Consider the following 14,153-nt stretch of genomic DNA (forward strand, 5'->3'; position numbering starts at 1 on the left):
AACCACCTGATGATGGAGCAGCCCTCCGAAAGCTAGTGCTTCCAAATAAACCTGTTGGACAATAACTTGGTGTTGTGTGATTTTTAACTTTGCATTATTGTAAAGGAACATGAGATCTTAAGGAGATATGAGGACAGTTGGTGTCGTGTGGCTTCTGACTTTGTTTTAGTAAATGCTGCCATTAAATGTTTTGGGATCTTTAAGATAAACTAAATAAGTTAAAGGCGCTCTACAAATGCAGCTTATTGTTGGCCTCAAGGCGGGTCCAACAGATAAGCCAGGGCTGTCATTGGTTCAAAGAGACTGACGATTCCTAACTTACATTTCGCCACCAAGTGGTGTTTTTTTTATTATAAGAAATGTTTTTTCATTATAAAGCCGAGCAGTAACGGGGTGTGAGGTGCAGGAGGGCGACTGCAGCCTGTGCCCGGGGTTCGCATTGAGTGAGCTGGAGGTTGCTTTCTGATGGTCTGGGTGTGCAACCTGTTTATTTCCTGGTTAAAGACTCCGGCTAAAGGAAGAGGAGGAGGAAGTTAAACCATGGAAGGGAACAAGGACGAGGCGGAGAAGTGTTTGCAGATTGCCAGGAAAGCTTTGCGGGAAGGAGAGCCGGAGAAAGCGCTCAAATTCCTCAACAAGGCGGAGAAGCTGTATCCTTCTGCCGAGGCGAAAGGTGAGGCTGCAGGAAGGGAAATGGAGGAGGGGGAGAGGGATCGCTTCAGAAAATATAAACTGCGAGAGGGCCCAGGGTTTTAGGGGGAAGGATTTCCCACGGTCAGGGATGGCAGCTTGGTTTGCAATGTGGCTCTGTTGTTGCAACAAGCGCTGATTTCACCAGAGCCCCCAGCTGTCAATCAATCCCAGATTCCCAGGGCCCAGCTGTCAATCAATCACAGATTCCCAGGGCCCAGCTGTCAATCAGTTCCAGATTCCCAGGGCCCAACTGTCAATCAATCCCAGATTCCCAGGGCCCCCAGCTGTCAATCAATCCCAGATTCCCAGGGCCCCCAGCTGTCAATCAGTTCCAGATTCCCAGGGCCCAGCTGTCAATCAGTTCCAGATTCCCAGGGCCCAGCTGTCAATGAATCCCAGATTCCCAGGGCCCCCAGCTGTCAATCAGTTCCAGATTCCCAGGGCCCAGCTGTCAATCAGTTCCAGATTCCCAGGGCCCAGCTGTCAATGAATCCCAGATTCCCAGGGCCCCCAGCTGTCAATCAGTCCCAGATTCCCAGGGCCAGCTGTCAATCAATCCCAGATTCCCAGGGCCCCCAACTGTCAATCAGTCCCAGATTCCCAGGGCCCAGCTGTCAATCAGTCCCAGATTCCCAGGGCCAACTGTCAATGAATCCCAGATTCCCAGGGCCCAGCTGTCAATCAATCCCAGATTCCCAGGGCCCCCAGCTGTCAGTCAGTCCCAGATTCCCAGGGCCCAGCTGTCAATCAGTCCCAGATTCCCAGGGCCAACTGTCAATGAATCCCAGATTCCCAGGGCCCAGCTGTCAATCAGTCCCAGATTCCCAGGGCCAGCTGTCAATCAATCCCAGATTCCCAGCACCCCCAGCTATCCATCAATCCCAGATTCCCAAAGCCTCCAGCTGTCAATCAATCTGGAGTACCACAAGGATCGGTGCTGGGCCCTCTACTTTTCGTCATTTAAATAAATGATTTGGATGCGAGCATAAGAAGTACAGTTAGTAAGTTTGTAGATGACACCAAAATTGGAGGTGTAGTGGACAGTGAAGAGGGTTACTTCAGATTACAACAGGATCTGGACCATAAGACATAGGAGTGGATGTAAGGCCATTCGGCCCATCGAGTCCACTCCGCCATTCAATCATGGCTGATGTGCATTTCAGCTCCACTTACCAGCGTTCTCCCCGTAGCCCTTAATTCCTCTAGACAACAAGACAACCAGATGGGCCAATGGGCAGAGAAGTGGCAGATGGACTTTAATTCAGATAAATGCGAGGTGCTGCATTTTGGGAAAGCAAATCTTAGCAGGACTTCTACACTTAATGGTAAGGTCCTAGAGATTGTTGCTGAACAAAGAGACCTTGGAGTGCAGGTTCATAGCTCCTTGAAAGTGGAGTTGCAGGTAGATAGGATAGTGAAGAAGGCATTTGGTATGCTTTCCTTTATTGGTCAGAGTATTGAGTACAGGAGTTGGGATGTCATGTTGCAGCTGTACAGGACATTTGTTAGGCTATTGTTGGAATATTGCGTGCAATTCTGGTCTCCTTCCTATCGGAAAGATGTTGTGAAACTTGAAAGGGTTCAGAAAAGATTTACAAGGATGTTGCCAGGGTTGGAGGATTTGAGCTACAGGGAGAGGCTGAACAGGCTGGGGCTGTTTTCCCTGGAGCGTCAGAGGCTGAGGGGTGACCTTATAGAGGTTTACAAAATTATGAGGGGCATGGACAGGATAAATAGACAAAGTCTTTTCCCTGGGGTCAGGGAGTCCAGAACTAGAAGGCATAGGTTTAGGGTGAGAGGGGAAAGATATAAAAGAGACCTAAGGGGCAACTTTTTCCATGCAGAGGGTGGTATGTGTATGGAATGAGCTGCCAGAGGATGTGATGGAGGCTGGTACAATTGCAACATTTATGAGGCATTTGGATGGGTATATGAATAGGAAGGGTTTGGAGGGATATGGGCCGGCCGCTGGCAGATGGGACTAGATTGGGTTGGGATATCTGGTCGGCATGGATGGGTTGGACCGAAGGGTCTGTTTCCATGCTGTACATCTCTATGACTCTAATCCCAGATTCCTGGGATTCAGTCGTCAATCCCAGCTTCACGGGCCCAGTGGGTAATTAATCCTGGAAACCCTAGGCCCAGCTGTTGATCAGTCCCAGATTTCCAGGACCCAGCTAGTGATCAATCCAACTATCTGTGGGGACCTAGTTGTAAATCAGTTCCAGATTCCCAAGCCTGCAGTTAATCAATCAATCAATCACTGGCCAAGTGCTTTTTTCCCTGGCTAATAGTAATGTTTATTCTTGTTTCTTGTAGCCCTACAACCTCTCCCCATCCCCAAGGAGTTTGCAATAACCTCAGCTCTGCTTATTATGCCAAATGAATATTGTAACTTTGACTGTCTAGTGGGAGGCTTTGCAAGTCAGGTGGTAACATAGAAATTGAGAGTAGGTGTTGCAACCCTTTGAGAAGGTAAGGGGTCAGTCTCCAGAAACTATGCAGGCCATTTGGATTACAGACTCTTGTTGCTATTCTGATTCAACTGAATACACAAACAAGGAGCAAGCTGTAGCTATTCGTCCCCTCAATACTACTTCGCAATTCAATAAGATTGCAGCTGATCTGATTATTCTGCAATCCCCAATAATCTTTCAGCTCTATCAGTATTCTACCTACCCCTGCCTTTTGAGGAAGACAGTCCCAAAGACCCATGTCCCTCTCTCACCTCATCTCTGTTTTAAATGGGTAATCCCTTATTTTGAAAGGGTGACCCTCAGTTCTAAACAAAAGTAGATATTGTTGGAAAAACTCAGCAGGTCTGGCAGTATCTGTGGAGAGAAAGCAGAGTTAACGCTTCAGTTCCTAGTATTCTCCCACAAGGGGAATATTGTGTCCATAGCCATCCTGTCAAAACCCTTCAGGATCTTCTAATACTGTCTCTGGTTTCAACATAAAAGTGCATGCGATTGCTACAATCAGTATGGATGCAATTATATTTATTTTTAAATTATAATGTTTTTCTCCTAGCAGATGAGGTGTCTTTGTGCATCTCTGAGGATGCCACTTCTAGAATTTATGGTTCTTGGAATAGCGAGTGAGTACTTGTGTAGGACAAGATGTTTTGAGCTGAAGTTTCCAGGTCCCTCTTTGAAAGTAATGTTGCCTGATTGTGATGAGAGGGAGGGAGGGAAAGTGTTTACCTTGAAAATGACCTTCTGAGAGTCAATGTGCATTGGCAAATATGAAAGCAAAACGTGTTTTGATTGGCAGGTCTATCATGCATTTAAGATGTTATATGCTCAATGTATGGTTACTGGCATTGAGGTAATTTTATTTAATTTGAGACTACCAGTACATTTGGATTCACTTGTGACAGAATAACAGTGTCATTTTTGAACCATTTATGTGCCTCCGCAGCTAAAATGCATAGTCTATTTATACTTTCGTAAGCCTCCAGAGTACTTGAAAGTCTTGTTTGTTTATGCTTCATCTCTAACAATCTTTCTCCCTCGCGCACTTTCTCCTCATTGCTGGCTGTGCATCCAGCTGCTAAGGGGTTGAGCTCTAGAATTCTCTCTCTGCTCCTCTCTCCTTTTGAAGACATTGCTTGAACCTGGCCCCCCTCACTCAGCAGATGCGACTTGTCCCGATGTTGTCTTGCGTGGCTCAGCATCCAATTCTGTGCTTTCATGATCCTGTAAATCAGCTTGGGATGACAGGCACTATATAAATGTGAGCTGTGTAGGAGAGAAACCCAGAAATATGAATGTTATCCAGCTTTATAATCAATTACACAATTTGTGATATTGCACAAACCTACTCTCTGTGATTATGGGTGGTTTCAGATCAAAGTAATTTCTTAAGGGGAAGCTAAATGCATGAAGGAGAAAGAAATGGAAGCATTAGTTGATTGTGGAGGGGTGGAATAGTCTGTTTCTGTGGTACACATTCAGTCTTAACATTGATGTTTTGCATCTAGTAGAGTTTTGTTTAACCATAAAATGGGCCACTGTAAAATGATCCACACCCAGTGAAAATACTTAATAAAGGATTGATCCCACTCAGCGGGATAGAGTTTCCAAACTTTTCTGAACCATTGTTTCAAAGACAGTGAAAGAATCTGACTATGTTAACCTGGGACCCTGCAGAAGTCATTTTTAAAGATCTTCTCATTATGCAGAAAGCAATTCTTGTTAAAGTCTGTAACAAATACAGAAATTGCTGGAAAAGCTCAGTATTTGGAATATTGCATGCGTATCTGGTCTCCTTCCTATTGGAAGGATGTTGTGAAAGAGTTCAGAAAAGATTTATAAGGAAGTTGCCATGGTTGGAGGACGTGAGCTAAAGTGAGAGGCTGAACAGGCTGGGGCTGTTTTCCCTGGAGTGTCGGAGGCTGAGGGGTGACCTTATAGAGATTTACAAAATTATGAGGGGCACGGATAGGATAAATAGACATAGTCTCTTCCCTGGGGTGGAGGAGTGCAGAACTAGAGGGCATAGGTTTAGGGTAAGAGGGGAAAGATATAAAAGAGACCTGAGGGGCAAACCATGCAGAGGGTAGTACGTGTATGGAATGAGTTGCCAGAGGAAGTGATGGAGGCTGGTACAATTGCAACATTTAAAAGGCATTTGGGTGGGTGTATGAATAGGAAGTGTTTGGAGGGATATGGGCCGGGTGCTGGCAGCTGGGACTAGATTGGGTTGGGATATCTGGTCGGCATGGATGAGTTGAACCGAAGGGTCTGTTTCCTTGCTGTACATCTTTATGACTCTATGATTTTATGTCTGGCAGCATCTGTGGAGAGAAATCAAAGTTAATGTTTTGGGTCGAGTGACCCTTCCTGAGAACAGCAATTTCTGGTTTTGTTTCTGATTTACAGCAGCTGCAATTCCTTTGGTTTGTTTATTGGTAAACTCTAATTTGTGAGGCTGATTTCTCCAGCGCAGAATCCTGATGGGGGTGAATGACTGATCGTTCTGTCCTCCAATCACAGCTTTTCAGCAAGTGACTAATATCAAATTCTCCTTTAGGCCAATTACTGTTGCAGTTGGAACTTTCAAGGATATTTACTTTGGTGCCACAAATGCAATAGAATCACTGTTTTCAAACAAAGTAACTCTTTCATTTTCCCATACTAAATCTTTCAATTTTCACTGATACATATTGTGACCCCCATTGTTGCAGATTTAAAATTTTTACCTTTACCATTAAATTGATGCATAACCTCATCCTTCCGCCATCTGTACCTTCACAACTCACACCCTTGAATTCACTGACCCACTGGCCTTTCTTGTGTCCTCCACTGCAATGTTGGCTTGAGTTCAGTGGCAGGGTCCTAGCCTCTGATTCAGGAGGTTATGGGGAGAGAGACTTGAGCACTTAGACCATGTGCAGTGCTGAGGGAGTCAGAGGGGCTGTCTTTAAATGAAACATTACATCAAGGTACATATGATCCTGAAGCAGGGTCACTGGGTCAGAAATGTTGAGTCTGTTTCTCTCTCCACAGATGCTGCCAGACCTGCTGAGTTTTTCCAGCATTTTCTGTTCTTAATTAGCTGAGGTTGTCTGACCCTTCAAGTGAATGCAAAAGATCCCTCGGCCTCTATTGCAACTACAGTCTCCCTGGAGTCATGAGCAAATATTTATTCCTAAACCAACATCACTTAAGAAACATGGTCCATGGTCATTATCATAATACATCTTTCCAGGGGCTTTCTGTGCGCAAATTGACAGCTGCTGTTCTTCCATCACAATGGTGACTGCACCTTGTTGGCTCTAAATGCTTCCTGAAAGTGTGAACGGTGCTATAGAAATGTAAATCCTTCCTTTTTTGTACTTTCAGAAGCTTAATACCCACACTTTGGAATTTTCTCCTAAGGAAACCACCTCCAGCCTGGGGGAAATCTACCTGTTGTTTTTTTATTCATTTGTGGGACTTGGCATCGCTAGCTGGGCCAGCATTGATAGCCCATCCTTATTTGCCCTTGAGAAAGAGGTGGTGAGCTGCCTCCTTCAGCCGCTGCAGTCCACTTGTTGTGGGTTGACCCACAATGCCAGTAGGGAGGAAATTCCAGGATCTTGACCCAATAACTGTGAAGGAACAACGATATATTTCCAAGTCAGGGTGGTGAGTGGGTTGGAGGGGAACTTGCAGGGGATGGTGTTCCTGCTGCCCTTGTCCTTCTAGCTGGAAGTGGTCATTGGTTTGGAAGGTGCTGTGTAAGGATCTTTGGTGAGTTTCTGCAGTGCATCTTGTAGATAGTAGCAGCAGTGTGTACTGAGGGCCGGTGGTGGAGGGATTGAATGTTTGTGGATGTGGTGTCAATCAAGCAAGTTGCTTTGTCCTGGATGGTGTCAAGCTTCTTGAGTGTTGTTGGAGCTGAACTCATCCAGGCAAGTGGGGAGTATTCCATCACACTCCTGACTTGTGCCTTGTAGATGGTGCATAGACTTAGGGGTGTCAGAGATGAGTTATGTGCCGCAGTATCCCTAGTCTCTGACCTGCTTTTGTAGACACTGTGTTTATGTGGTGAGTACAGTTGAGTTTCTGGTCAATGGTAACCGCAAGGATGTTGACAGTGGGGAATTCAATGATGATAATACCGTTGAAAGTTAAGTGGTGGTCGTTACAGCGTCTCTTATTGATGATAGTCATTGTCTGGCATTTGTGTGGCGTGAATGTTACTTGCCACTTGCCAGCCCAAACCTGGATATTGTCCAGATCTTGTTGCATTTGAACACAGGCTGCTTCAGTATCTGAGGAGCTGTGAATGGTGCTGAACATTGTGCAATCATTGGCAAACATCCCCACCTCTGACCTTATGACAGAGGGTAGGTCATTAATGAAGCAGCTGAAGGTAGTTGAGCCGAGGACACTATCCTGAGGGTCTCCTGCAGAGATGTCCTGAAGCTGAGATGACTGACTGTCCATAACCACAACTATCTTCCTTTGTGCCAGGTATGACTAACCAGCAGAGTGTTTGCCCCCTGATAGATTCCAGTTTGCCAGGACTCCTTGATGCCATACTCGGTCAAATGCGGCCTTGATGTCAAGGGCTGTCCCTCTCCCCTCCCCTCCTCTCCGGAATCCATTTCTTTTGTCCATGTTTGAACCAAGGGCGGAATGAGGTCAGGAGCTGAGTGACCCTGGGGGAACCCAAACTGGGGGTCACTGAGCAGGTTATTGCTGAGGTGATAGCACTCTTGATGACACCTTCTATTACTTCACTGAAGATCGAGACTAGACTGATGGGGCAGTAATTGTGTCCAATTTTATGTATTTCAATGACATGGTCCCTCATTCTTTGAGACCACATGTCTTTTCTGATTATGCCCCAGTGAAGCAATTCAAGGGTTTGTATAAATTGCAAGTCAGCTGGTTAGTTAAACATATCTCAGCATCTAGAATTTGCATAGTTTGAGTCTTCACTTCCTAAAAAAACTGTTGTGGGCTGCAACTGGCAATGCTGTTTTTAAGCAGTGTCTTATACCAATGGATTGTGAATGTTTTCTTGTGTCTTTTGAGTAGAATATTGTAAAGGATGTTGTGTCCACAACTGAGTGAGTTTAGCATTTATTTATCCTGTTTATTTGCAAATTGGAACCAGAGAATTAAGAGATTTTAAACGTGAATGGGCTTTTGTTTTCCTGAGAAAGGGAAGACTGAGTGGTAACCAGAGAGAGGGTTTGACAGGGTAGAAGGAGAGAAAATGTTTATACTTGTTGAGGAGTCTGAGACCAGGAGCTATCAATACAGACACAAATAAATCAAATAGGGATTCATGAAAAACAAGTGAGAGAGGGATAGCAGGAGATACTGACCGGGTGGGGAGGAGGCTTATATGGAGAGTAAATGCTAAGTGGGCTCATTGGGTGAATGGCCTGTTACTGTGCTTGGAAATGCTATAACTCGAGTACGTCGGATGCATCAGTTTTTGTCCAATGTGTGCAGGAGGGTTTCCTGACACAGTATGTCGAAGGGCCGACAAATAGGGGAGGCCACACTGGATCTGGTGTTTGGTAATGAACCAGGCCAGGTGTTTGATTTAGTAATAGGTGAACACTTTGGAGAGAGTGACCATAATTCAGTTACATTTAGTTTAGCAATGGAAAGGGATAGGTACATGCCACAGAGCAAGAGTTAGAGCTTGGGGGGGGGGGGGGGGGGGGGGGGGGGGGAGAAGGGCAATTATAGTGCAATTAGGAAAGACTTAGGATGCATAGAATGAGGTAACAAAATTCTGGGGATGGGGACAATCAAAATGTGGAGCTGGTATAAGGAACAGATATTGCGTGTCCTTGATAGGTATGTCCCTGTCTGGCAGGGAGGAAGTGAGAAGGTAAGGGAACCGTGGTTTACAACAGAAATTGCATCTCTTGTTACGAAGAAGAAGGAGGCTTATGTGTTGATGAGGCGAGATGGTTCAGATGAGGCGATGGAGAGTTACAGATCAGTGAGGAAGGATTTAAAGAGAGAGTTAAGAAGAGTAAAGAGAGGACATGAGTAGTCATTAGCAAATAGAATAAAGGAGAACCCTAAAGCTTTCTATAGGTATGTGAGGAATAAAAGGATGATTAGGATAGGAATAGGGCCAGTCAAAGACAGAAGTGGGAAGTTGTGTGTGGACCCTATGGAGATCCGAGAGGTGCTAAACGAATATTTCTCATCAGTTTTCACTCAGGAAAGGAGAATATTGTAGAGGAAAAGAATGAGATACGAGATATTAGACTACAAAGGATTGAGATTAATAAGGAAGAGGTGTTATCAATTCTAGAAGGAGTGAAAGTAGACAAGTCCCATGGGCCAGATGGGATTTATCCAAGGATTCTCCAGGAAGCTAGGGAGGAGGTGTTGGAGCCTTTGGCTTTGATATTTGAGTCATCATTATCTACAGGTTTAGTAACACAGGACTGGAGATTTGTAGATGTTGTGCCCTTGTTCAAGAAGGGCAGTAAAGATGACCCAGGTAATTACAGACCCGTGAGCCTTATGTCTGTTGTAGGAAAAGTTTTGGAAAGGATTATAAGAGTTAGGATTTATAATCATCGAGCAAGCAACAGTTTGATGCAGATAGTCAACAGAGTTTCGTAAAGGGCAGGTCACATCTCACAAACCTCATTGAGTTTTTTGAGAAGGTGACCAAGCATGTAGATGAGGGTAGGGCATTTGACGTGGTGTACATGGACTTCAGTAAAGCCTTCGATAAGATTCCACATGGTAGGCTTTTGGAGAAAATGCATAGGCATGGGATTGAGGGTGATTTAGCAGTTTGGATTAGAAACTGGCTTTCTGAAAGAAGGCAGCGAGTGGTGGTTGATGGAAAATATTCAGCCTGGAGTCCGAGTGTTAGTGGTGTGTCACAAGGATCTGTTTTGGGACCACTGCTGTTTGTCATTTTTATAAACGACTTGAACGCAGGCCAAGATGGATGGGCTAGTAAGTTTGCAGATGACACGAAAGCCGGTGGAGTAGTGGACAGTGTGGAAGAATGTTACAGGTTGCAGGGGGACTCGGATAAACTGCAGAATTGGGCTGAGAGATGGCAAATGGAATTCAATGCAGATAAATGTGAGATGATTCACTTTGGGAAGAATAACAGGAAGACAGAGTACTGGGTCAATGGAAAGATTCTTAGTAGTGTGGATGTGCAGAGGGATCTTGGAGTCCATGTACATAGATCCCTGAAAGTTGCCACCCAGGTGGATAGTGCGGTTAAGAAGGCGTATGGTGTGTTAGGTTTTATTGGTTGAGGGATTGAGTTCCAGAGCCATAATGTCATGCTGCAACTACACAAAATGCTAGTGCGGCTACACTTGGAATATTGTGTACAGTTCTGGTCGCCCCATTACAGGAAGGATGTGGAAGCATTGGAAAAGGTGCAAAGGAGATTTACCAGGTTGTTGCCTGGTCTGGAGGGAAGATCTTATGAGGAAAGGCTGAGAGACTTGGGTCTGTTCTCATTGGAAAGAAGAAGGCTAAGAGAAGATTTGATAGAGACATACAAATCTCTATCAAATTTGGTAGGATTAGGGAAAACCCTAAGGCTTTCTATAGGTATGTCAGGAATAAAAGAATGACTAGGGTAGGAATAGGTCCAGTCAAGGATAGTAGTGGGAAGTTGCGTGTGGAGGCTGAAGAGATTGGGGAGACACTGAATGAATACTTTTCGTCAGTATTCACTCAGGAACAGGACATTGTTGCCGATGTGAATACTAAGTCACAATTAAGTAGAATAGACGGCTTTGAGGTATGTAGGGAAGAGGTGTTGGAAATTCTGGAAAGGGTGAAAATAGATAAGTCCCCTGGGCCTGTTGGCATTTATCCTAGGATTCTCTGGGAAGCAAGGGAGGAGATTGCAGAGCCATTGGCCTTGATATTTATGTCCTCGTTGTCTACAGGAGTTGTGCCAGAAGACTGGAGGCTAGCAAATGTGGTTCCCTTGTTCAAGAAGGGGAGTAGGGATAACCCTAGTAACTATAGGCCGGTGAGTCTCACTTCTGTTGTGGGCAAAGTCTTAGAGAGAATTGTAAGGGATAGGAGTTATGAACATCTGGATAGGAATAATGTGATCAAGGATAGTCAGCATGGTTTTGTGAAGGGCAGGTCGTGCCTCACAAACCTTACTGAATTCTTTGAGAAGGTGACTAAGGAGGTGGACGAGGGGAAAGCGGTAGATGTGGTGTATATGGATTTTAGTAAGGCGTTTGATAAGGTTCCCCATGGTAGGCTACTTCAAAAAATACAGAGGTATGGCATTGAGGGTGAGTTGGAGGTTTATTAGGAATTGGCTGGCTGGAAGAAGACAGAGGGTAGTAGTTGATGGTAAAGGTTCATCTTGGAGTGCCGTTACTAGCGGTGTTCCGCAAGGATCTGTTTTGGGACCATTGCTGTTTGTCATTTTTATAAATGACCTGGAGGAGGGGCTAGAAGTTTGCAGATGATACGAAAGTCGGAGGAGTTGTTGACAGTGATGAAGGATGTGGCAGGTTGCAGCGGGATATAGAGAAGCTGCAGAACTGGGCAGAAAGGTGGGAAATGGAGTTCAATGTAGCTAAGTGTGAGGTGATTCACTTTGGTAAGAGTAACAAAAAGATGGGGTACTGGGCTAATGGTCGGATACTTGGTAGTGTGGATGAGCAGAGGGATCTTGGTGTCCATGTACACAGATCTTTGAAAGTTGCCACCCAGGTAAATAGTGCGGTGAAGAAGGCATATGGCGTACTGGCTTTTATTGGTAGAGGAATTGAGTTCCGGAGTACTGAGGTCATGTTGCAGTTGTATGAGACTCTGGTGCGGCTGCACCTGGAGTATTGTGTGCAGTTTTGGTCGCCATACTATAGGAAGGATGTGGAGGCACTGGAACGGGTGCAGAGGAGGTTTGCCAGGATGTTGCCTGGTATGGTAGGAAGATCGTATGAGGAAAGGCTGAGGCACTTTGGGTTGTTTTCACTGGAGAAAAGAAGGTTTAGGGGTGACTTGATAGAGGTGTACAAGATGATTAGGGGTTTAGATAGGGTTGACCGTGAGAACCTTTTTCCACGTATGGAGTCAGCTATTACGAGGGGGCATAGCTTTAAATTAAGGGGTGGTAGGTATAGGACAGATGTTAGGGGTAGATTCTTTACTCAGCGATTCGTGAGTTCATGGAATGCCCTGCCAGTAGCAGTGGTGGACTCTCCCTCATGGGCATTTAAACGGGTATTGGATAGGCATATGGAGGATAGTGGGCTAGTGTAGGTTAGGTGGGCTTGGATCGGCACAACATCGAGGGCCAAAGGGCCTGTACTGCGCTGTATTCTTCTATGTTCTATGTTCTACAAGATGACCGGAGGATTAGATAGAGGTAGACAGTGAAAGTCTTTTTCTGAGGATAATGACGTCAGCTTGTATGAAGGGGCATAACTGCAAATTGAAGGGTGATAGATTTAAGACAGATGTCAGAGGCAGGTTCTTTACGCAGAGAGTGGTAAGGGCGTGGAATGCACTGCCTGCCAGTGTAGTCAACTCAGCCACATTAGGGAGATTTAAACAATCCTTGGATAAGCACATGGATGATTTTGGGATAGTGTAGGGGGGTGGGCATAGATTAGTTCACAGGTTGGTGCAACATTGAGGGCCGAAAGGCCTGTTCTGCGCTGTGTTGTTCTATGTTCCATGTTCTATGTTCTAATTCAACATAGAGTGATTCACTTAAAAAGCTCTAGTCCAGTAACCGAGGCACATGTAACAAAGGATGTCCTTTTCAGTACATCTGTTCAATGTATTCAGTGGACATGTTGCAAATCATGACCAGCTTCCTTGGTGAGAGTGGACACGTGGAAGTATTTCCAGCAGCAGAAGTGTAAGTAGCCAAGAGTGACAAGAACTGAGACAACATCCAAGAAGGAAGATGAGAATTCTTTTAACAAAGGAAGCTGTTATGATCAGGAGCAGGGCGCCTGAGAATGCAGTGGTGGCAGATTCAAAAGGAAATTAGATAATACTGCAAAAGGAGACATTTGTCAGGCTGTGAAGAATATGGGGGGAGAAGAACAAGAAATGAGATCATTGGATAGCTCTCAGACCTAGCATAGGGTTCACGATGGACTGAATGGCCTCTTTCTATGCTGCACACTTGGATACATTAAATAGGAACAGAAGAGAGATCATTTTGATCAGTACTGTGTGAGAGATATTTACCTTCTGTTGAGCAATAGGAATATTCAATCTCTCCTCAATCCTGGAAAATCCAACCATGTATTCCAGACAATTCTGACCTGTTATCCTGGATTTGATAAATAGATTTGGGAAGGAGGTTTGTGTGGAGCAAAAACACTAGTTTGGATCATAGAATCATAGTCATAGAGATGTACAGCATGGAAACAGACACTTTGGTCCAACCCGTCCCTTGTAAATCTTTTCTGAACCCTTTCAAGTTTCACAACGTCTTTCCGATAGGAAGGAGACCAGAATTGCACACAGTATTCCAACAGTGGCCTAACCAATGTCCTGTACAGCAGCAACATGACCTCCCAACTCCTGTACTCAATACTCTGACCAATAAAGGAAAGCATACCAAACACCTTCTTCATTATCCTACCTACCTGCGACTCCACTTTCAAGGAGCTATGAACCAGCACTCCAAGGTCTCTTTGTTCAGCAACACTCCCTAGGACCTTACCATTAAGTGTATAAGTCCTGCTAAAATTTGCTTTCCCAAAATGCAGCATCTCGCATTTATCTGAATTGAACTCCATCTGCCACTTCTCAGCCCATTGGCCCATCTGATCAAGATCCTTTTGTAATCTTCGCTGTCCACTACCTCCAATAAATGACAAAAAGTAGTGGACCTAGCACCGATCCTTGTGGCACTCCACTGGTCACAGGCCTCCAATCTGAAAAACAACCCTCCACCACCACCCTCTGTCTTCTACCTTTGAGCCAGTTCTGTGTCCAAATGGCTAGTTCTCCCTGTAT

General features: G+C 45.0%; 1 protein-coding gene across 1 annotated transcript in view; it reads left to right on the top strand.

Annotated features, from left to right (window-relative positions):
* Positions 1–391: 391 nt before the first annotated feature.
* dnajb14 (DnaJ heat shock protein family (Hsp40) member B14) overlaps positions 392–14,153 on the top strand; it is a 41,818-nt gene continuing 28,056 nt past the window's right edge. Inside the window, exon 1 of the mRNA XM_043674465.2 lies at positions 392–673. Within this exon, the coding sequence (XP_043530400.2) occupies positions 541–673 (133 nt within the window). The 5' untranslated portion in view covers positions 392–540. The remainder of the gene's footprint in view (positions 674–14,153) is intronic.

The sequence above is a fragment of the Chiloscyllium plagiosum genome, unplaced genomic scaffold (assembly GCF_037043375.1).
Source record: "Chiloscyllium plagiosum isolate Xiang-an unplaced genomic scaffold, Cpla_swu_hap1 HiC_scaffold_36, whole genome shotgun sequence".
NCBI classification, from domain to species: domain Eukaryota; kingdom Metazoa; phylum Chordata; class Chondrichthyes; order Orectolobiformes; family Hemiscylliidae; genus Chiloscyllium; species Chiloscyllium plagiosum.